General features: G+C 41.3%; 1 protein-coding gene across 1 annotated transcript in view; it reads right to left on the reverse strand.

The window, feature by feature from the left end:
* ANGPT1 (angiopoietin 1) overlaps positions 1 to 25,194 on the reverse strand; it is a 264,971-nt gene that overhangs the window by 69,588 nt on the left and 170,189 nt on the right. Inside the window, exons 5-6 of the mRNA XM_090040502.1 lie at positions 12,188 to 12,315; positions 9,414 to 9,515 (exon numbers count right to left, since the gene is read on the reverse strand). Of these exons, the coding sequence (XP_089896628.1) occupies positions 9,414 to 9,515; positions 12,188 to 12,315 (230 nt within the window). The remainder of the gene's footprint in view (positions 1 to 9,413; positions 9,516 to 12,187; positions 12,316 to 25,194) is intronic.

The raw sequence follows: 25,194 nt of genomic DNA on the forward strand, positions 1-25,194 counted from the left end.
ATATCTTTCATTGGGAATGAGGCAATATTATCACCAATAATAATAATAATAATAAGAAGAAGAATATATACTAGTTAGCAAATGCCACCCAACATCTAGTTTCCTTCGTCTCTAATTGTGTTGTGATTAGCAGAGTCAAAGTAACAGAAGCAGTCATGAGTACCGAGAAACTGAATTCAATGCAAGCCTTAAAGTAACCTTAGGAATTCACAGAGTTGACATTTATTCAAAAATAATAAGTGTGGTGCAAAAGAGTTTTATTAGCTTTGGCAAAATCTGTAGGGGTATTCTACTTGAATCCTATTACTCTAAGTTCACTAAACAATTATCTCTCTTACTTTATTTACTTTGTCTGATAATGTTCATAGGAAGCTTTGACTTTTTATAGACAAAACAAAATTGAAACCAGACACAGTCAGAATAGCCAATGGGTTCATCTCCTGTCAGGCAATTCACTGAAGAAAACAGATAATAATTCAGTGTTTTACTGCAGTAATGTCTTCCCAGAAGCCATAAAGAATAATCAGCTCCTTGTGCCTTAGCTGAGGATACAGAATGGGCTCTGAATGTGCGTAAAGATAATTTCAAGCAAAGCAAGCAAAGGTCAGCAGCCTTCTCTATTTCCAGCACACTAGATTACTCATAATATTCTTATTTACAGTTGTGGTGTGCTCTGTAGATGTGGCTTTAATATTCTTTGCAGAACAAAAAGGTGTTCTGATAAATGTGTGTTAATATAATGCCATATGAATATCCTCAAATATATCTGCCCATAAGAAATATCTCATGGAAATTTTTTTGCAACGCATTTTGGAAAAGCTCAGAGTTACAATTTTTATTTACCTTATAAAAACACTAACATGAGATTTAAAAATCACTTTCACATCCAACTGCTTTGAAAACCAGGATTTCAAGCTGTGTCATGTGATACCAAATTTACAGAGCGTAAAAACTTCATTCTACTCCGGTGTATTAATTCACAGATACCCCATGCTCCTGAACAAAGCCTGTGTAAATAGAATTCCTATTGAAAGTTAAACAGGAGTCATAAGAACAGGGCAATCCTTCTACAACTGCTACTTCTGTGATACTTCTGTGATAGCTAATTAACTGCTCTCCTACTGCGTTGCTCAAAGCCATCTCTATATGTGATTCCTTGACCCTCTGCTTCAGCCCTATACTTAATAATGCCTCCAATCCTGCTTAACTGGAATTGATAAAGAGCTCACTATGTGGCCTGTGATTCCTCCACAAAACTTCTCAGTCTGTTCTCTTCCTCTAGATACCACTGGGTTTCTGTGGAATGGGGCGGTTTCTGCTTATTGGGGGTGTGGAACCCAAAAGACTAGTTTTTGAAAGAGAGGCAAACTCAGCTTGCTGATTTGGTCAGATTTTTTCTTTGTGGTCAGCAAATAATATATATGTAAGACATAGAATGGTTTGGAAAGCAGTTTTCCTTTCCCACACAAGTTCTCAAAAACATCCCTGGTGTACATGGGACAATACCAAGGCCTTTGAGTTTTTCTGATAAAAAAAGAAAAAGAAAGGGACTGAAGCTGGCACAGCCAACAGGCTGGCAGTAAAGGTACTCACCTGACAACTGGAAAATCCCCGTTCAAGTTCCTGCTCCATATCAATTTTAGCTGGGGGGATGATTTTGAGTTGGGGAGTGCCCCAACCACCAGACTTAAGTGCCACTCTATACTGCTCTCTGTTTCTCCATCTGGCAAAAATAATCTGCTCCATGTGGCACAAATAATTACGTTTTCAGAGAAAGATCCACTCTGTATCCAAGTGCTTAGGAGACCCATTTAGGATAAGAGACCCAGATTCATGTATCTGTTTCAATGAAAATGTATACAAAGTGGAACAACTAATAAAATAAATTTGAATTAAACTGAATCATGTACACCCAAGCCTAACTACCTAGCTGTTAGCTACTCTTGCTTGGAGTAATAATTCATCATTAAGCTAAGAATTTTTTTCTTGCTGAAATACAGTACAGTTTACACAGGGAGAAAGGTGATAAATAGGATCATATACTAGGACTATGCAAAATTTCTCTGGGTGTTTTGTTTCAAAGCTGTTTTGACATGTTTGGAGCTCAAAACAGTTTCATAGTTTCATATGGGTAGGGTCAGAAGGGACCTGAGCAGATCATCAAGTCCAACCCCCTGCCATGGGCAGAAAAAAATGCTGGGGTCTGATTATCTAGTCTCCTCTTGAAGACCTCCAGAGTAGGAGTGAGCACCACTTCCCTTGGAAGTTGGTTCCAGCTCCTAGCCACCCTGACTGTGAAGTAGTGCCTCCTGATGTCTAACATGAATCTACTCTCCATGAACTTGTGGCCATTATTTTTTGGTACTCCTGGTAGTGCTCAAGGGAACAGGGACTCTCCCATTGCCTGTTGGTCCCCCTTGGCCAGTTTATACATGGCCACCAGATCCCCTCTCAACCTTCTCTTGTGGAGGCTGAACAGGTGCAGGTCCCATAGCCTCCCGTCATAGGGCCTGCCCTCCTGCCCTGATCATACCAGTGGTCCTCCTCTGGACCCTCTTGATGCTGTCCTCATCCATCCTGAAGTGCAGCGCCCAGAACAGTGGAATTGAAATGAAATGAAAGGCTTCAAAACAGCTTCAAAATGAAACAAGGGCACTTGAAACAATTTGAAAGTTTTGAAACATTTCGATTTTTGAAGCTGGGCTTACTTGGCTTCAGCACTGGTCCCAGGTGGTATCCTCCTCTTATCCGGTGCACAGATCTGGGGGCCTGCAGCCCCAGGATGGCTGTGGGGCTGTGCTGGACTCCTCCCGGGGGTGCAAGCCCCTGGATCTATGCAGTGGATGACAGGAGACTACAGCTGCTGCCTTGGGCCGGTGGCAACAGCAACCTTCCTTGGCACTGGCGTGGGCTGAGGCCAGTGCTGGTCCCAGGTGGCAGCCTGAGCTTCCTCTTGTCCAGCACGCAGATCTGGGGGCTCACACCCCTGGAAGGACTCCAGCACAGCCTGGCAGACCTCCTGGGGGTGCAAGCCCCCATATCTGTACCCTCAGGCTGCCTCTTCCACATGGGACAGGCAGTAGCAGGAATCTGGTCTGGTGTTAGGCACAGATCCAGGGGCTTACACCCCAGGAGGGCTGCCGGGCTGTTCCAGACTCCTCCCAGGGGTATGAGCCCCTGGATCTGCCCACCAGATGGAGAAGTCCCAGGCAGCGGCAGCAGTCTTCTCTGGTGCTGTGCCTAGTGCTGGTCCCATACTGCAGCGGCAGCCTCCTTTCATTTGGCACGCAGATCTGGGGACTCAAACCCCCAGGAGGAGTCTGGCACACCTCTGTAGCCCTCCCAGAGGGAGCAGGCCCCCAGATCTGAGTGCTAGATGAGAGGAGGCTGCCATTGCCGGCAAGTGTCAGGACTTTTGCTTTGAACAGTTTGAGGTAGTTTCCCAGGAACCTCTGCACCTATCTCCTTAAAACTTGGCAAGCTTCATGCTCTCAGAAAGGGATACCATCCCTACAATTATCATCCAAATGAGTCAAGAAAGGACAAAGTTTTAGGCATTATAGTTTTCCCCATTATAGCATATGGACAAAACGTTGAAACTCATTGAAACAGCAAAACAGTTTCGACTCAATGAAATGAAACAGTGCAGTGCTTTGAAATGAAACAAAACAATGAAACAAAACACTGTCCCTTTGAAATGACAAAATGGACATTGAAACAAAATGATGGTGTTTTGCACAGCCCTATCATATGACACAGTTAAAATACAACTGCAGTCCAAGAAAAGATTATATGTAACTTGCCCATCTGGTAGCAAAAATAGCTTACAAATTAAAGAAATGTTCATGTATTTGGACAGGCCTTGGATGACCTACATATCTCTTGGCATATCATCCAGAGGATATGATTCCACTGTATGTATGAGTAAGGGGACTTTGGTCCTGATCCAAACATCAGTGAAGTCAACTGGGCTTTGAAGCAGTTCTTTAACTTAATCTGCAGAAGAATGTGTTTAGTTGCAAAGAGTCTGTGTTCAAGCCTTGATGACCACCAGCAAAGCAATTATGATACAGGGGATCATATATACATACATATAATATATATATGCATGCACGTGCTCTCATCCATCAGCCGGTATACTTTGCCAAGCTCCAGTGGGCACTGCTGGATTTTGCCCTCCAGAAAAGAAAAGAGAACATGCTGTATCTTTCTCTAACACTATTGAAAATGACAAGTATTAGAGCAACCACTTCAGTTAAAAATATTCTTAATAAAGTGACACATAATCCTTTATCAAAGAGGACTGATGTCCATAAAAGGCAATGACCACAGACTATCTTAATCTACATTCCAGTAACTGAAACTCATTTCCTTAAAACCTAGTTATTTAGTAAATACTTAAAAGAAATGGAACAACTCCATGTCTTATGTCCCATTCGCTTAACATAAATGAATTTCCAAGACAAAAGTAACTTATAATTTACTAGCTTGGAATGCCTCTAGCAGGAAGAATTTATTTTAGCATACATCTAAGGGAGTTACCTGTGAAGTTACAAAATATGTTCTTTTTCCTCATTTATCCCCAGCTCATTACCAGCATCTTGCTCATTTAATAAGTTGAAAAACAGAAAAAACTGCCTTATTTGCTTAAAGTGCAGAAATTAGACTCTTCTTCCCCTCTCAGCCTATGTTGTCCCCCTCTAACAACCCCCGCCGCCCGGTGCCTCCTCTCCATTTTCCCTTCCTCAAACCTCACCCTTGGCAGTATGAACCTAGGCTAATTCCTCCAGAACCAGCAGCAGTACTCAGAAAGGAGGCCAGTTAGTCCACTTGGAGCACTATGCAAACATGGCTATACTGCTTCCTGTTCAGAAGGCAAGGCACATACATTGGTAAGTGAGAAGTAAGGACATGTCCAAAGTCTGCTGTATTACCCAGTGGTTGTGTGACAGTGACTGTAGCATGTCTGATTTGGAATACTTGCTTTCCTAACTTATGTAGCATTCTTTTTTTGCCTTTCAAGTAGGACTCTGCCAGAGATGCAGAGCCAGTAAGTATGTCACTGTTATGAAAATCACTGTTAAAGTTTTTACTGTGCGTGTCTACACAGTTGGCACTGCACAGTCTATGCAGTTGGTACTGCTCAGTCCTATTGGTGACTTCACATTATCTATTGGTTTTTGACCCTACTGCATGGTAGCTCATTGCTACTGCGTAGTAGGAGTGGCATAACGGTTAGTGCCCACCAATGCTACATTGCCATAGCTCATTGCTATGGCGACACAGCATCTTGTGTAGATGCACCCACTGTTGCTTTCCACTGAAGTTGATATCAAAGCAATATCTGATATAAAAACCATAATGAATATGTTGAATGGGTCAGTGACATTTTACTACTTTTAATTTAAAAAAAAACCATTAAGGATTTTAAACAGCTATGTGTGTTTTGCAAAGCTTGGGTATTTACAGAGTTATACACCAATAGAGAAGTAGAACTGGAAAGGACCTTGAGATGTCATCTAGTTCAACCCCTCCCTGAGGCACGATCCCTATCCAAACTATCCATATAATCTACAAGGAGGATGCAAAGTCAATTCAGAATAGCTAGGAATTTTAAAAACTAGTGTTTTGATAGGATAGGTATTTACACTGTATATAGCATACGGTTTCAGTCTCCTTAGCTAAGCCATATGGTTTATGTAACATTTGCTCTATAAATAAACAGTTGAGGTTGTTTTCTATTACAAGGGTTGGTAGTGAGAGTAGAATGGGAGCAGTAAAGCATACATGAATAATTTCAACATAATTTGTGTATTAAGTTGCTTTTCATGCAGCCAGCATCTTACTTGAAAATGTTAAAACCTAGAATATTAACATTACTATAAAATCACCCCTCTTTCAAGCTGAAGAGGGAAGCAGTTAAGTGTCTCTCTGATTAGTAATAGTTGAAACAACAGTGGCTCCGACTGAAAATAAAGCAAGGCAAGATGGACCAGGGGTATACCTTGTAGGCTGGGGGATTCCAGGGCTAGGAGCTAGGGCACTGGTGAACCTGTGTGTATGGGATTTAGAAAAAACAGCAAAAATGGAAATCAAGGACAGAAAAGGCAAGGGCGTAGTAAAAGAAAAGCATGGAAAGGGGCACTGAAAAAAAATGAGAGAGAATTTTGAGGCTAAATGCTTCATGGAAAAAGATTTAGAACTAGAACAACATACCTAACTCTAGTTGTTTGATTCAGCTATACATGTTCAGCCATGCATATTCTTTGTAAATAAACAGCATGATCCTTAAAGAACTACTAGATTATAGCACCATTTTTTCTCTTAAATGGAACAACTCATAACATCTCAAAATTTGGGCTGTTTGCTCATGACAAACAGTGAAAAAACAGATTCTAGGACTAAGATCTCTTTTCCCAGGAGATCTCTTCCCAGGAAAAATTGTGATCTGGATTTGAGTTGAAACAAGAGAAAACAAATGATGCAATTGCTCATAGAAATAAATGATGGCTAAAAGAAATTAAAATAAGACCAAAACCAGGGGCTGGATACTTTGTAAAAGGAATTAAATTCAAACACTCAAATAAACCTGTGGATGTTTAGCAGTTGAGTTTTGTCCATTGGAAACTGTACTGGTAGAGCACTGTATGGTTGTTACAAGGTCCAGCTGGATGTTCTGCAGACAGCCTGCACTGCTGATGGCACCTAGTGAGGGAGCCCCACTGCACAAATCTCATCTCAGTGTCTTTTGCAGGCTCCCATGTCTGCTGGGCCAGGCCAGGGCTAGCGGGTTGGCCCAGTGCTAGCAGATCATTTTCTCAGGCTTGCTCTGGGGTGGGGGGATGTCAGCTGCACAACCCCAGGGCAGTGGAGTGGGACTCTGCTTTCCCAGCCCTGAAGCTGACATGGGGCAGGGTTTGTTCTGTGCTCAGCTGGAGCAGCGGAATCTGACTGAACCACAAACTGTCTCTATGAAGGGGGTGGGGGCAGAGCAATGCATGCTGGGATGCTGGAAGATGGCATGGAGGCTTTTATCAGAGTGGTAAGTGAACAAGCATTCATTTCTCTTGGAGAAACTCTACCAGAGCCAACTTCTAACTCATCAGAGGCGGTAGAAGTTTCTATCAGACCTGCCATTTTTGGTCCAGTAGAAACTGTTTTGAACACTTAGGGTTTCCACTGGTGGAACTGCAGTTCTAATGGTAAAAATGTAACAACTCCATAGGATTTCCCTCGAGACCTGTTTCTAGAAGAACAGCCATGGGGTAAGAAGATCACTTAACTATTGTTCGCTCCACGGACTAATAAATGCTATTATTTTGATGCTCAGTGAAATTTCAAGACTATAAACTGCAGCATTTCTTAGTGCGTAATGCACTTCTATGAACTTTTCTATAAGAAAAAGTATATGGTCCTGACAGTGCAAAATCCTAGTACCATACAACTGTTTTTCTCAACCTTTTAATTAGCAAGTAACCCCTAACTTCTGAAAATTTTAATAAGTACCCCAACATTCAATTTTACAGGGGATTTTATATTTACAGACTAATGTGTGTCATATGTTGGAAGAAGGGCTGTGTATATAAGGCTGTGACATGACAGATGTCTGATCTGGTGTGGGTAGGGTTGCCACTTTTTATACCAGGGGTGCACAACTCAAGTATGCACCTGGGCTAGAGGTGATATTGGCCAAAGTTAGGTGGGCTGAACACCAAATTATTACTGGGGAATTAATTTTTTTAAATTGCACCAAATTTTTTGCCACTGTTTTGAGAGGAAAAAAGGGAGAGAGAGAGAGAGTTGGCGTACCCACATACCCCCTGCCTGTGTCTCACGTACCCCCGGGGTACACGTACCACAGGTTGAAAAACTATGGCATAGAAAATAAGGGGTATAAGGGACTTCAGGAAATAATCTAGTCTGGCTTCCCCTTCAAGGCAGAAAGAATATCCCTGTCTAAACCATGCCATGGAATTGTTTAACTTAGATTTTAAAATGTTTAATGATGGACTTCCCACCTATTCTCTGGGTAAACTGTCTGAGAAAATAACTACCTTCACAGTTAGAAAGTTCTTCTGAATATCCAATCTAACAATTTAAGACTCCTTCCCTGTCAGCTCTGGACATAGAGAATGATCACCATCCTCTTAAAAAAAAAAGAAAAATTACTTTTTGTATTTGAAAACTAATACAGTCTCTTTCTTGTTTTTCCCATCTCCAGACTACATAAGTCTAATTCTTCTGACCTTTCCTTGTAAGTCATGTTTCCTAGATCTCTAACAATTTGTGTTGCTCTCCTCTCCCAATTTGTATTCAGGCCATTGATTGTCTAGGTGCAGTATTTTATATTTATACCTACTGAATTTCAGTCCATTAATTAAAAAAGACCTCTAATTTGTCAAGGTCATTTTGAATCCTGTTATCCAGTGTCTGCTACTGCATGTAGCTTGGTGTCATATGTAAATTTACCAGGTACACACTCAGTAACATCCTCCAAAGCATTAAGGAAGAAAGTAAACTGTAACCTGGGTAATTCCACTTAATACCTCCTCCCTAGTTAGACACAAAGCCATTGAATACTACTCTTTGAGCAGGCTGATCCAACCAGTTACACACCTACCTTACAGTAGTTTAATCTTGCTTTTACTAGTGTTTCCTTAGCTGACTTATGAGACTGCCTTAGGAGAGTTTTGAAAACCTTGCTAAAGTTGAGGTATTTCATGTTCACTGATCTCTCCATCTGCAAAGCCCACAATATATCATCAAAGGAAATTATGTTGGTTAAATATGATTTGCTACTGAGAAGCTTACTCTGGCTATTCCCTATCACACTTGTACCTTCTAGGTGCTTAGAAAATATTTAATGATACTCTCTAGTAACTTCCTTGGTGTTGAGTGCACATAATGAAGTGCATACTATATTATTACAAAAATGACAAAAATTACATCTTATTCAGACAGCTGCTAGAGTTTCCTGGGGCACAGCATATAATCCAGTAGGGGGCCAACATTTTTTGCCTGGAGTGCCATAAATTAAGCCTGAGTTAATGCTGTCCTGAGTTGTACTTCAATCCCCTTCCTGTACCTGATTTATTGCTCTGCTTTCTGCTCCCAGCCTTATGCTCCCTGCCTAAGCTGCTGCTCTTTCTTCCCTGTGCTCCCTGCCTGATTTGCTGCTTTCTTTCTGTTTCCTGCCCTATCTGTTAGTGTGCTGCCTGTCCCCTCCCTGATCTGGCACATGCCACACACACAGGCCATCCATGCTTTTCATGGCACCTGTGCCACAGGTTGGCCACCACAATAAAATCAGTCTATAAGTAAAACTGTTTATGGAGGACAATAGCAAGTTCTGCATATAGTCTAGTGGCTCCAGTGATTATATTTCTATGTCTGATGAAACTGTTCTCCCTTACCATTTTGTATTCTTTCCATCCTTTTTGGAAATCCAGACTCCCATCTTCTCTGTGTTGTATAACTGTCCATCCTCCTCCTGAGACCTCCATATTACAAAATACCTAAAACAATAAATTATATTAGCTTCAGAATTATATTACCTTTGAAAAGGTCAATATTCTTCAATAATCTTAAATTCTTAGGAATTTATAAATTATTACCTAGTACTCATAGCACAGTATCACACAGGGAGAAAGGAACTTCCAGGAATATTTGCAGTAAACTTGGATGCAATAAAGCCAAAATATAGACAAGATAAGACAGTCTCTTTTTCTTTCTCTTTCAATAAAAATATTGCTATTATTTTTAATTTTTATTCTGTAATACCCACAATACACCAGGCAATGCTGCCTTAGTATATAGTAAGACACAAACTTTGCTGTAAATAACTTGCCATTTAAGAACATAAAGGCAAGATCCTATTCCACCTATTAGGTGCTTAAGTGCTATTAAGGCACCAGTGTGTGATCCTATTCCACCCTGCTCAAGTCTCTGAAAATCCATTTATGTATCTACCACTACAGCACACAGCCAACCAAGCATTAAGACATGGTCAGAAGACAACAAGGAGGATAAAAGGACCCACCCACCTATTGCATTAACAATTTTTCAGAGTGGAAAAAGATTGAGCATAGTTCTGCTTAGATACCTAATGGGTAGAAACATGTATAAAGAAAAAATGGTGACACATAGGGATGGAGCCATCTGGGATCATTCCTGGAAAATGAGTGACTGGTGTTGACCACATCCTATTATCATACCACTAGTACAACTCTAAATGAAGTCAATACAGTTTTTTACTGAACAATTTTGTAATAGTATTTTCTCTTTTTAAGTATACCCACCAAATAATGTACATAATTGTTTTAATGGGTATTTTATTGTAATGGAGTTTTAAAATTTTATTTAATTTTAACTAGTGCATATAAATTATACAAATATAAATCATAATACATAATTTATTGTGCATCCACTCACATTTCTTAGGATATGGAAAAAATTGTGCTCAATAATATTTCTAAGTTGTGTGCACTTTCATTTTATAGCTGAACTGAGTTATTTACTATTAATTCAAGCAAATTTCTCATGGTTTTCATTCTCTCACTGTCATTAGGACTCTTCCAGATTTCATCTGACTGTGCTCTTTAATAAAATTACATGTCCCCATGCGACAGGCTGTCAGTTTATACAGAGTTGAACAGTTTCTATCCATCTGCTCAGCACTTGACATTCACATTTACCAGCACAGAAAATGTCAGCCCACACAGTATTGGCCAGTAATTTAAAGCCTGATGTTGCTCTGCCAACTAAAGGTCACTGACCAGTTCCTTTAAATAAAAATGTCTATATCAATCAACCAAAGAAGAATATTTCATCCCCAGGCAAATCAGTTCCATACTTTTCCACTCTTAGACATGTAGTTGCTGCACTATTCAAATCTACTCCAGGTACACACAAGAGAGGTTACTCTCTACGCAAAGAAAAATGCTGGACATTGCAAACATATGAACCTGATTTAAGAGTAACCGCAAAACCCCCACAATTCACTAGACAAAGATATTAGCTCAATGTCTCCTTCTGTGAGGATACCATGAATCAAAACATATTTTAGTGGCCTTAATTTCCTCATATTTTGATTTACAAGGAGCATTTCTACGTGATGGATGTGCCTTATTTGAAATTCACCTCAAGCTCTAACTGATCTAGTTTTCATTTTTAATGCATTAAACTTTATCTCATGTCAAGAGTGCTAATATTTAAATTTACCAAAAGACAAATAAAGTAACATTTCCATAAAATAACTATAAAATTATAAATGCCTTGAAAAAAATGTTTGATGATCTTTGTTTGAATGATACAGCAAATTATAAATAAGGTATTGTGCAGTGACAGAAGGATTTACAGCACTAAATTATTCACTAGCTGCCACTGTGTGGTCTGGCACTTGCCCGGGTGGTGGATGCAAACACCTGCCGCATTAGCAGGAGCACCAAGCTGATTATAAATGTTAGCTTTGCATAGTTCTAGCCAGAAAATGTCCTGAACTGGCTCCTGTCCCAGGCAGGGTCAAGGCATTCAGCTATTAAACAATTTTAGCATGTTTTCAGGTTTAAGGCCAAAGAAAAAAAAAAGAAGAAATTTGAATAACTGTATTTTATGAATGCATAGATTATAAGAATAGTTGTTTTTCTATAGACTGAGATTAAAAGTATCCGCTGAGCATTTGTCTTCATTGAGGTGCATGGATGAAAAGACAAGCTATTAATTATTACATATTTTGGTTTAACAATATTTATTTAGGTTTATATATTTTAAAATTGTGAACTGGGTTAAAATATTTATAATAGCCATTTAGAGATCAAGAGTCCTTTTAAAATAAAAAGAAGGAATATGTACCAGCTCTACTGAGTCAAAATGCTGCATGTATTTATGGAGACCTGTATCGCATTTAAAAAGACAACCTCATATATAATGGCCACTAAAATCAATAAGAGCTTTTGCACAGATTCAGATGGATATTGAATCTTTATTTGATAGCTTTCATTAATACCTCTAATTATTTGAAATCAAGCAGCTTAAATGTATAAGTACAGCTATTGTGCGGGTGTCTGACTCACCTGTGGAGTTCAGGCACTTACAGAAGGGAAGGAGGCAAATCATCTCTTGAACGTGTATACTGGGATTTAGCAATGTCTACTTCAACAAACAAAACAAGCACAAATATTGGTTTTACCTTTTTAGGCTCTGATATATTATTAATATAAATAGTGTAGACCCCACTTTTGTTAAAGCCAGCCTGGTACACATCTGCGCAGTCTCTGAATGACTTGTCTTCCTCTCTTTTTGCATTCTTTAGTAAAACTGCAAAACAGAAAATATGAGAATGCAGGTTACAGTAGCAACCTCAGGAAACACTTTACCAAAGAGGCTCTATTTTTGATTGGATGCTTTCCTACATTATAATATCATTTAAATATTTCTTCTTTTGTTTATATATAATAATTTCTGAGTATTAGCCCTTACACTTAAGTATAAAGCCTTTGACATGGGAATAATATTGGGTTACCTATGATAGGGTTCAGAGGCAAAGCAGCTGTGATTTGTTTTAAATTTATTTTAAAATTTGTTTTAAATTTGTTTTAAAATTTGAATGTTAAGACAAAAATAGATTATTTTCCTTTGAATTAATTTATGTATATATATATGTATTCTTTTCTTCCATAAACATCAATAAAAACAACTGGTTCCTGCACACAAATTCTTTGATGTGAACTGCAGCTGGAAAAGAAACTGTTTGGAAGCTTGACCATACTTAGGAAATAAAAGTGGTGTTAGCGGCTCAGGAGGTGACATGCTTCCCTTTGATTTGGCACTGAATTAGGCCCTCAGTGGGACATAAAGGAACAATGCATTCTTGCAGGTGCCATTTTTCAGATGAGACAAAACTGAGCCCTTGGCAATTCTTGCTCATTAAAGATTCAGTATTTTTTAAAAGCAGAGGGTGTTAGCATCAGTGGGTAGATTCCAACAGGAATAATTACCTGGGGCTTGAGCCAAAACCTGCAAGTCAAAGGAAAGTTTCTTATTGGCTTTAGCATGCTTTAAATAAAGTGCATCCTTCTTACCCCAGACTTATCCGATAACATTGCTTCTGTCAGTGAACTGAGGCTTTCTTACCTAAAAACTAGCGTACAGTCTTGCTGAGGCAGAATCATCAACATTCCATCACTAAAATTCCTGCATTTTAATGCATGACCATAAAGTACAAGCAGAGATCATCTTATATATCACCATACACACACAGGCCCCTGGCTGATGTTAAAACAACAGTGTGTTTCAGATTGGAGGAATTTTATGACCCATCTCAAACATGCCTTCTGCTATACCAGGCTGATCATGGTGGGGTCAGCGTGGTCTCAGACCCAGTGCTTCCCCCAATTCCCAGAGCAGGTTCCAGTCCCAGGGCTGTCAGGGTTGAGGCCAGCGATCAACTGATTCTTCAATCTGTCCCCAACAGTTTGAAAGAAAGGGCTGCCAAGAGCAGGTCTGACAATCAGTGGATTTTGAGGTTAGCCCCAGAACAGTCCAGCTGCATGCATGGCTTTTAGAAGTTCAGAAGCAACAGGACCCTGTAACTTGGGAGCCTCTCCTCCAATTTGGGTTCCCTGTGTCTCAAGACATCTGAAAAGTATGAGTTCTGTTTAGGTCCCCACAACCCAGCATTTAGAAATGCAACCTGGCATTTTAAAGGGTGCTGCAGAGCAGGCAGGAAAGTCTCCTGGGCTCAGGAGGTTGCCGTGTTCCCAGTGGCTGGAGCCCCTCTGGTCTCCCTTCAGGGAACCTTGCAACCTGCTCTCCAGGCAGTTGATTTTCAGCATTGGGACCAGGGCTGCCCCAGTCCTGATGGCAACTGTCATTCCCATGCCAAAGCTGAGAATCATCTGATCATCAGCAACAGCTGTTCAATTTATGGCACCGTACCCACAAGCCACAAAGATGTTTGACTTTATGGTGTCATAAATCAGCTGAACATTTACTTACTATTTGTGGTTTGATTAATACATTAATCACACCATAATTGTAACATGTGCCAAACTCTCTCTCTCTCCCCCACCCCGCAGCATACCCATTAAATGGATCAAGATATGCACTACTGTAACTGAGATCAGAATTTGGTTCACTTACTTAAATTAGTATTATACAGAATGCTTTGTGAGGCACCAGTATTGTCTTCCTCTACTTTTATCTAGCCTGATCTAAATATGCCATTTTGAATAGCAGATACTATTACAACACAACCAAACCTGGTTTACTCATATAATACATTTAACTACAGAGTTTAGGTTTACTAAAGAGAGAAAATGTAAAGTTTCATTAAAAAGAAACAGTATTGATAAAACCCTTAAATGTCATCATGAAGAAATGTCTACATCCTAAACAAGTATCTCCATTAGCTAGTCACAAAATATGTTTGCAACAAATGAAATCAGGGCATTCAGAAAAGCAACTGAAATTTCTATCACACAACCATGTCAGAGGAACATTCAAATTTCATATTTAGCCACATGTATGTTTCAAATGCCTTTGATGGATAAAAGGCAAAGAAAGAAAAGGTAATTACCCCCCTCAGAAAAAGAGAACTCTAAATGGATTCTACATGGATCTCTAAGAAAGTATTTTAAGATTTCAGATCTGAGAAGAATTATGCTAGAGTAAGGAGCAGGGGGTACTGTAGGTACAGTACTTGGTTGTCAAAACATAATGGCTGGATGCAGTGTTAATCCTTGTGTTCAAGGAATGGAAGAGCTTCAGAAAACTGGTGTCACTCGGGCCCCTGGAAAGCAAATGGGGAAGTGGCAGGGCTGTTTCTGTATCCTCCATTTTCTCTCAATTTCTCCTTTAGTCAGCAGTTACTCAAGGTGAAAGAGGAACTGTATCCTCCAAGGGCAGCATATCTGCTGTATGTCCTAGCATTCAGAGGAACCTGATGACTCTTGGAGCTTCCACTGAGGCAAGAAGGCTCTTCCATCTGTCACCTAAGCTAAGCACAGACTGAATCAGCCCAAGGCTGAATCGATTCAGCCTTTGCAGATTAGTTTAAACTGCAGAGATTAAACTGAGAAACAAATGGACAGACATTTACTTTTGATTCCGGAAATACAGACACATGCCTGTAGCAGCTCAGGCTAGATGGTAGCGCAAAGCTCTCTGTCATGGAGCCGGCATGGGCTGTGTGTTTGCTTTGTCTTCCTGGTGCCCCTATGGTCTCTGGTATTTTCAGTCCAGAATTACAACAGCAGGACTCTGCAGGTTAGCTCACCACTTCCTTTACCTGCTTCCCGGTGCCTCTGGAATTTGTAGTCACAGTTGCAGCCAGCAGTAAGTTTTTAGCAGGGCAGGGTAGCTCTGTACTTGGGGGAAGGGAAATTTAACCCCCTTCCTGACCTCAGGCCCCAGTCGGGGTTTGCCTGGGGGATGCGCAGTCCCTGTCTCCCCCTGCTCCACAACCCTTCTCTGCTAGAGCAGACATCACAGGCCAGCCCAGGGCTGGAAAGCATGCTGGGATCCTGGGGGACTCTGATTTAACGTGAACCAGGAAGGAGTCTAGGACAGAAGTTTCATAAACCAGTTTGACCCAAATCAGTTAGGTGTGATACTACTTTCAATCAGGTTTCTCTTAAAACAATTTCAGCCATTTTGAAACTGGTTTATGTGCACAAAACTTGTGTTTGGCTATAGATTTAAACTAGTTTCTGATTACTTAAACCGGTTTATGTGTAACTTCTGTTTCTAGCCCTAAGGTACTGCCTTAAAAGTATAAAAGATTTTTTTGCTATTGCTGGCATAAATATTGGATGATGAAATCCTTAATTCTGGAGATCTGACTATGCATTCCGAGGTTAGGCTTATTGCTCCATCGACACCAAACTACTTCCTCATTGAAATGCAAAGAGGAAAATAAAAGGGACTAATATATCAGAAATTTATTCCCCATTAACTTTCTTGGTGAAGTTTTGTTAGAGTAAAATTATCAGGAATTCTTACCAATTTTCTTTTCTTTTTTTCCAGATGTGAATCCCATGATGTTTTTAAACTACTTCCACATACGCCAGCTCCTGACTAGTTATTTTTTGCTGAACACTGCACAGGATTTATCCATCAGGTGAAGTTTATGAATGATACATTGGCTGACATATGGTAAATGTGTAAATAATTAGAGAAAACCAAATAGGACCCAAAGGAAATGGTTAGTTCCAAGACAAAACATGCAGCCATTAACCTTCTTTTGACAACTTAAAAAGATCTTAATTAATTTAAGCAATTCCTAATGTTAGCTTTGCTTTTTTTTAAATGAACAATCATACCAATATATTATTTAGATGAGAATGAGGACAAAAGGCTGTGTCAAGCAAGCAATGTTACCCCTTTTTGACCTGAATGGTTAGCCAACATTTGGGGCCCTGTAGTTTTGTTCTGGTAAAAGAAGAAACTGGTGATACAGCCAGATATATTTGAGGCAATTCTGTCTATTTATAAAGAATGTACAAAGTCCCCTTTTCCTGGACATAGTAAGAATTATACAAGAGGAGTTCATCTCCTTCCTCAGACTTTCAGAACTCTTTCAGCCAGCACTCAGCCTGTTTTTCTGATTCAGTGATTCTTTTATGACCTAGCATGGCTTTTCCTATTTGTTACTATTTGCTTCAATGAGCTTTAGATGAAGTGCTCCCACAGCCATTTTGAAACATGGGGACGCTGAGACATGGGATGCTCTGGGCACTTTAATCAGAGCAGTTTTGGAGCCGCTGTAATTAAAGTGCCCTCCCCCCCCACTCTCAGAGCACCTGTATAAATGCCCTATAATTCTATTTTTAATGGAAAAATATTTTTAATGATTTAATAGAATATATATAATTCTGCTGCCTAACAGAACTAATAAGTGAACCATAATCTTTTCTCATCTTAAAATCACATTAGCAGCTAAGGGCCTTGTTATATGTTGAACTTTGAGGTATTCAAATATTGATCAGTGTTAGTGGTAGCTCAAGCTTGGAGCTGTCACACCTTAAAGCCAAAAACCTTCTCTGACTGCCCCCCACCTGCACACTGTTACTTGCCACTAGGGCTAGGGACAGACATTCAAAAAGCCTGAGCCTGAATTGATTCAATGTCTATTCTGTCTGCCTGCCCCAGTGAAATTGGACACATGCACAGACACCTCTTGGCATTAGCTAGCATACCACATGCCTAGGGTCTGTGGGGTTGGGGTCCATGCTGTGAGAGATGGGGACGGTATTCCTGCTTGAGCAGCAAGCAGTGAGGGTTGGGGTTAGGGCAGGGGGAAGCCAGGCAGACCCTGTTGTACCTGCAGTCTCTGCTGGAGCTCTGGCTAAAGAGAAGAGGGGAGAGAGCATGCCAGGATGCTGGGGGAGTTGGGCAGACCAGAACCAGATGAAGTTCAACACTCAGAAGTGTAAGGTGCTCCATCTGGGTGCAAACAATCGCCAGTATACCTACAGGCTCCATGAAGACAATTTGACTTGCACCAGGGCCAAAAAGGACCTATGGGTAGTGATTGACCATCGCATGAACATAAGTCTGCAGTGCGATGCTGTAGCCAGCAGGGCAAACAATACATTGGCATGCATTAACCATTGCATCTCATGCAAAACTAAGGAAGTGGCACTGGTGAGACCACAGCTCGAGTACTGCATCCAGTTCTGGGCACCGCACTTCAACAAGGATGTGGAAAAATGAGAGGGTCCAGAGAAGAGCCACCTATATGATCAGGGACTTGCAAGGCAAGCCATACAGGGAGAAGCTGCAGGACTTGGGCCTCTTCAGCCTACAGAAGAGAAGGCTGAGAGAGGACTTGGTAGTGGCTTACTGCTACATCAGAAGAACTCGGTGCACGGCTGTTTACTAGGGCACCACCGGGGAAGACCAGGAGCAATGGATACAAACTCCTGGAAGGCTGTTTCAGGCTCAATTCCAGGAAAAACTCCTTCCCAGTTGGTGTCCAGACTGTGGAATAAACTTCTTCTAGTGGTGGTGCAGTCACCTACCCTGGAAATGTTCAAAAGGAGGCTGGACAGTCACTTTGCTGGGGTCACTTGACCCCAGTTGTCTTTTCCTGCCTAATGAAGGGGGACTAAATCCAATGATCTACAAAGTCCCTTCCAGTCCCTAGCAATCTATGACTGTATGAATCTATGTTTTAATAAACTGGGTTTGGGATTGGTGTGTGGGGATTTCTGCCCAGATTGGCTGGGAGGTGGCAGTGGCGAGGAAAGGTGCTTTTGGGCAGTACCTGCCCCTGTCCTAGGAAGGAAGCCCCAGTTCATGGGGACCTGAACTTCTTCCTCTACACTCCTCCTAGACTTTACTTCTGGGCCTGTTTGTGCCCTGTGACATGGCTAGCTGGCATGTGCTCTGCAGGCTGTTTGCACGGGGGGGGGGCGGGGGGAGGGAGAGGGGGGAGTTGGCCTGGTACTAGGATTGTCCTCAAGTCAGTAGAGATCAAGGGATGCAAAGTTTTTCTATACAGACCAGGAGATAGCGGGGTGGTGGTGAGGGAGAACTAGAGGACTGCAACTTGGGCGGCTCATCTCTGTGGCGTGGCTACACATTAATGGAATGCAAGCTGGGTAACACGGACCAGAAATAAACCAGCCCTGGACTGGCATAACTTTAGATTACCTACAGTGTACTTAAAACTAGTTTCAGTTGTTAGTGTGTAGACCAGAGCTCCAGGAGCAGTCTACGTTAATGTGCAATAAGGCCTTAAGTTTTTCTCAGAGTTGTAGATCTCACGATAGGTGTCAACAACTCTATATTTTTACTTCGCTGGAAATTTACCATAATATATGTAACTCCTTTTATGGTTTCCGGCACTGGAAAAAAAACCAAAACAATTTATTCACTGCAAACCAAATGTCTACAAATCATCTGCTCTACATAAGCCACATCTTTACAAGGATTTTCCATAGATTCAATATGTAGGACATCTTTTCTGGCATGTAGCATCAAGCTATTAGTTATAATAAAAGCCATGCCAACTAGCAGCACTTCCAGTATCCTGACTATCCAGACCTCTTGCACAGATTCCAGAGACCCAGCTTTCACACCTGGTTTTTCCAGTTTTGGGTGGATACACACATCCCACTCACTGTTTCCATCTGAGATACATTAGGTGGCTTAGTTTTTGATCTAGTCTTTTTTGGCATGTCTGGTCTGATAACTAGTATGTGTGTGCCACAGTCCACTATTCCCAGGAATGTCACAGATTTACAAATACAGTAACCAGACTTCTATTATGGTTACTTAACTGCCCTCAGACCCTGTAGCTCAAATCCTTGTAGCTTCAAGCTTTGTCCTTCAGCTGGTGTTTCCCTATTTTCTCATCCTGGAAAAGGATTTTACCAAGAGTTTATGATGCTCTGTCCCAGATATATTTTTACAGTATCAGTATTTAACTGGATTGCTTCTCTTAATTCTTGCTTCATTCACATTTCCTCTTGTTCTATAAATCACAACCCTTCCATTTATCAATCCTTATTGTCCAAAATTGTTGTGACTCATTCCTATTTGATAAAAAGCAAGACTTGGCAGGGCTCATACCAATCACTTTCATTTTCCTCAGTAATTGCATTGCTGCTTCTTGTAGAAAGAGTCATGTTCCATGGTAAATGTCACTGTTTCTCAGAGTATTTTTACCTTCCTTTTGCTGATCTTGATTCAAAAGTCCAAATACACGAGTGTCTATAAATTGATTTCTTGCCAGTGTATCCTCATAATTCAAATTGTTATCAATGTCTATGTTCCTCTTTCTCTCTTGTCCTGGTGGTGAGCTATGCCCAGACTTGCTCAAATCAGTGGCTGGCTACAATTGTGTCTCAAGGGCTCATACTAGGTCTGTTTCTGAGGCTACATTCTGCAGCTTCTACAGCCAAACTACTTTTGGGGTCCCCCTACCCACTATCCCAGCCCCCCTTCCATTTTCCCAGTCATTCGGTAGAGCTGTGGTGGTGAACTGAACCAAGTGAGATTTCCAGGGAGAATTTCTCCCAGAGCTAGTGGCCTTCTGCATTAGATGTGACAGTCAGACTTCCACCACTGAGCCTCTGTGTTTTAAATGATAATGTAAATATTTTATCTTATCCCCATTCTCTGGGTAGCCCAATTGCTCATCCTGACAAGCCGTAATTTGAAACACTTAGATTTCCCTCTAGAACTGACATTTTAGCTCCTGAAGACCCTGCTGAAGATCATTTCTGGTGACAACTTCCAAGTATACAATTTTTCCCTCTGAAACCCCCCCGGTGCCCTGTGGTTTGTTTCTGTTTGATAGAGAAAGTGATGATGGGGCCAGGTGTTTCTTATTGTAAAAATAGTGTACAAAGAACCAGTGGTGGAGTCAGAGGGGGTACAGTGGCAGGCCTGCACCCCACCTTTCTGACGATGTCACAGAAACAGCAGCCAGGGATTTATGTGTCAAAGAAGGTAAGCATTTCCCTACCCGCTTCCCCTCCATACTCAAAGGCATGTCCCCTCTCCTGTCCTCCTCTTTCCACCTCTCCTGCTGCCACTGGTGCAGGGGAGGGGAGAGCAGCACCTGTGTACACCAACTGGGCCACACAGGGCTGTGCTTACCATGGGATTGTGACAGTGGCCATAGCAGGTAGGCATGTTTTGCTTTACTTGCCTGCTCCCCCCCAGGTGGGAGCAGATGCAGGGAGGAATAAAACATGCCCCTAGCCACTGGTGCTGCTGTCACAGTCCCCAGTGAATTCAGTCCCCACATGGCCTGAAGAGGATGTACCTCTGAGCCAGAGGGAAAGGGGCAGGAGGGTAGGGGTGGTGGGACAGTGAGAATGCTTACCTTCCTTGAGACTGAGACAGGGCTTCAGGAGCAGGGGGAGCTTGCCTGTCCAGGTAGTAGGGAGCAGGGGGAAGAGGCTGGGAGCAGGGAGTTCAGTCACTCCTGCAACTGCTCCCCTCCCCACCTTGCCAAAACTGGATCTCTTTCTGCAGCCACCCCTGCAGTGATGCACCCTCCCCCACCCCCATTACAAAATCCTGGATCCACCCCTGCAAAGAACTTTCATTTTCCTCAACCCAGGAAAAATTGACCAAGAAAAGTTAGTTTCTTTTTTCACTGTTCCAACCCACTTCCAGTCAGAACTCATCCCCAGACCTCTTTTTTCTCTTAGTGTTCTCAGCACTAAAAGTATTTGTGCTTGTCTCTGGTGCTTTCTTCTTTCTCAGCAGTTTCTGATCCTTCTGCCATTTGTCTCAGAAGCATATGATTATTCACCAAAATAATAATAAATAAATAAATAAAAACAACCACAGCTTCTTTTGCCTGTATGACTTCATTTTGAGTGGTGTTTGGAATACAAAGAACTACCGTTCCAGCTACATGCGTATATAAAATAGCACAGTAGCTTATTACAGCCACTTTAAATGAAGACTGGTGGCAATACTCTACCTTGACCCATAAACAAACTAACATATATATTTTGAAAGCTATGATCTGGTGCTGTGAACAACAAATATTACACATAACATTTCACATTTCTATTCTGATAAGAATTAAATCAGTCTCATTCCTATTGGTAAAATAATTTTATCAAACCTATTGTATTTCAATTTTTACTGACATTTGTAATTAGGGTTTAAAAAGAAAATGAAATTGCATGCCTCATTGCTTCTCATATCTCTGTCAGATGTTGTATCAACCTGAAACTTCACCTGATATTTAATAATGCTCACTGACAATGGCAGGTGATTATATTGACTGAATGAATGCAGTAGGTATAGTCCAAGATAGCTCAACTGTCATATTTGTGAAATGGGTAAAGACTACATAAGCTGCTCCCAGAGTCCTTATTATGTCCTAAAAATGATATTGCTAGTAAATGACAGAAAGTAAAAAGAAGCTGTAATAGATTTTGTATAATTATGCATTAGTTGAACAGAAAAGTACTGTAATGCTACAATGAATCATTGAATGTTCATAGGTTAATAATTTTCTGTGTGCTTACTTCTAAAGTGCTTTTAATATTCAATAATTAATCTTTATCAAAAGGTGCTTTCAACTTTGTTTAATTAGAATGACCTTACTGATATAGTAGAAGGGCAAGTCAAAAGAAAAAAACGTATACCCCATTTGTGATCAGGAAATATACATACAAGTTTCTCTCTCTCTCTCCCTCTTCCCCCTGGTCTCCAACGTCTGTGGGTAGAAATGTCTCTCCCTAGTTCTTGTGCTTTCCAAACTCTAAGAGCCTTGTCTTCAAATCTGTTTTTATTTGTAACAGAAGCCACAAGGACATTTTGTAGTAGAGCCTAGAGGACAGGAACATGTCCCATACTTTATATATCAAAGTATAAGATGTGTAACTACATCTTTCATCATACAAATAAAATTGTTACAGAATAGCTGGCCCAGAGTTTATTTTTCTCACAAGGCTTTAGCTGACCAGTCAAGTGGCTGGTTCAGCTATACCCTACCTTTGCCAAACCTTGTTATAATACAAACTGTACTACAGATGTGCAGAGCACAGACAGGGGTGCTAAATCTTGTGGTCATTCCAACTGACATGAACCCTCACATTAAAAACGTCTCAGACATGCGGAACTGATAAAATACTACTGTATTTTGTTGCAAACAACATGCCCTAAAATATATCACGCACCCTATTATTGAAAGGCAGAATTAAGATTCCTCTCCCTCCCCACACAGAGTTATGCCTGCATAGAGCAGGGACAAAGCCTGATCTTCAACTAACTTTCCCTGCCTTTTTTGCTTAACTAAAGCTGGAACCCTAGCTGCTGCCAAAGATAAGTCTCCATGGGTGAGTCTGTAATTCTGAAGAGAGCTGAAGAGGTTGTAGGGCTCTAAAATAGGAGAGAAACCAGGAGCAGATAAAAACAAAATTCCCTTAGCTTGATTAATGGACTATCAAGACCATTAAAAAGGAGAGATGTTTGTTAACACCCATGTCTTTTGCTGTATATATTTAGACACCAAACTCCTGGGGCAAGGAATGTCATTTTGTTCTGTGTTTATTAATGGCTAACAAGTAGGGCGCTGGTTCACAAACAAATCTCATATGTGCTACTGTAAATAAGAAAACAGTAAATGGTAACTAAAAGATATTATGTAAAAAAGCTAATCAATTGCCTACTTACTAAAATGATAGAAATGTATAAAGTTAACGGATGAGTAAGCACATCAGCACAATCTATTGTGGGTGCAGACAGCTCCCTGCTGTTACTGAAAGCACTTTGCAGGAAGCGTTCTGAGTTACAAGGGTTCTCCACACCAAGCAGAAGTTCACTGTTGGCTCCAGGGGGGAGGAGAATCCAGGTGCTGGCTGGAAACCTGCAGCTGGTTTCCCCTAGCAATGGCCTCTCTTCTGTCCCAGCTTGTCCCTGTTTCAGAATGGGAGGGGGAAAAGGAGCAGAGGGAGCTTGTTCTATGGGCTCTTCAGCCAGCTGTGGAGGGGGGTGGGTAAATTGGGCCACTCCCACTTTAGGGGGGTCCCAATACACCCTTCAGCAGGGGCTGAAAACCCCCCAGAATGAACTCCTTCTCCTTTTCCTCCCTATCAGAGGAAACAGATAGGGAGGAACAGCTTAAGGCTGGCAGGCAGCATAGTCAGAAATTACAGAAGACTCACTGTTTTGAAATGTTTTTATCTGACCCCTCATGTAATGAGGATTCAGATTTTCACCTGACTGGTCATTTTTTAAGCTGTCTGGAGCTGTGCACTTCTGTTTGGTCATAGTTATAAACTGCTTTCTGTTGTCAGATTGGGAGAAAATTGTCACTTCTGTCTGTGCCCTTTTTAATCTTAGTGGTGCTGAAGCAGGACTTATATATAATTCAGGTGCTGACATTCAAAAGTGAAATCCAGTTTGACCCTCATACAAAACCCTAACCTTAGTAGTTACTACTTCTGTTTTGGACTGATAAGCTCACTATGTGCCTACTCTTGGACATTTGTGTATGCTCAGAAGCAACCCAATTTGGTCAATTACGGCCATGTCTCTATGTTGCTCTATGGCAACACAGCAATGTGCTAAATTGCCATATGGCATGCTACAGTGATATAGTGATCACGTGAGTCTACATGTGAACAGCAGCTACATCACCATAGTAGCGCTCTCCCTTGGTATAGTGTGCTGCTAAGGCAACATAGTGGTGAAATCTAACCATGCACACAGCGCAGTAACCACCTATATTGCGCCATGCTTTAGTACCTCTGTAGCAAAATTGCCATATGGCAACATGTAGATGTATTTACCTTGTAGGGAATATGATTCATACTAAGGACAGGATTCATGTAGATCAAGACTGGAAATCTAGAACAATGTGGGCTCTAATTATTACAGGCCTGATTGAAGACCTAATTTAGATAGATGCTGAACACCTTTGGTTAGGTTTCCACCTGACAGAAATTATCCTAAGTCTACTGAAATCAACTAAGAGACTTTTTAATTCCTACCAACTAAAGATTTAATATAGTACCAGCCTCAATAGGAAATATGAATGTTTAGAATATCTCAGAATTTCAGAACCATTTATTAAAGGAAAGAAAAAGGGAAATGGAAGGTTTCAATAGCCATGTACAAACATTCATTTGTATAGATTTCCACCACTAGAAATGATTCAAGGGGAGGAAACAGTACAGATGTTCAGTCTGCAACTGGCCCCTCTCACCGGTTCCTTGTGCTTTCCTGAGACTAGGATGATCCCAGTCTGGGGAAGGGGTGGACTTCTCCAGTCCTCCTGTTCTCAGGGGGCACAGCTCCCTCCTATCAGCTCTTAAGCACTAGCATCAGCAAAGCCCCTGTCTACTTCACACACCTGGGACTTTAAATTGCTACCATGATGGGTTGGGAACTCAGCTTGGGAAAGCTTTCTCTGAGCCTCATCCAAGCTCCACTGGCTTTTAAATCACCATCCCTGCCACCTAGCTGGGTTGCAGAAGGTTGGTGGGTGGGAAAGGAAAGTCAAAAGTAGCCAGAAAAGCCTCCTGATTTTTCCTGAAACTGGGGACTGGCCAGTTTGATAAGAAGAGCAATAGCTCCTGCTCCTCATGCTTCCAGAAGGGCAGGGGAGCAGTGGGGCAAAGCCCCCAGCCTCCTTCTGACTCCAAGGATATCAGTGTGTGAAGTGAGAAGCAGGCAGGGGGTGGCACCATTCCTGCACTTGGCTGTTGGTGCCAG

This window comes from Crocodylus siamensis, chromosome 3, assembly GCF_052110815.1.
Source record: "Crocodylus siamensis isolate JL-2025a chromosome 3, ASM5211081v1, whole genome shotgun sequence".
Classification (NCBI taxonomy): domain Eukaryota; kingdom Metazoa; phylum Chordata; order Crocodylia; family Crocodylidae; genus Crocodylus; species Crocodylus siamensis.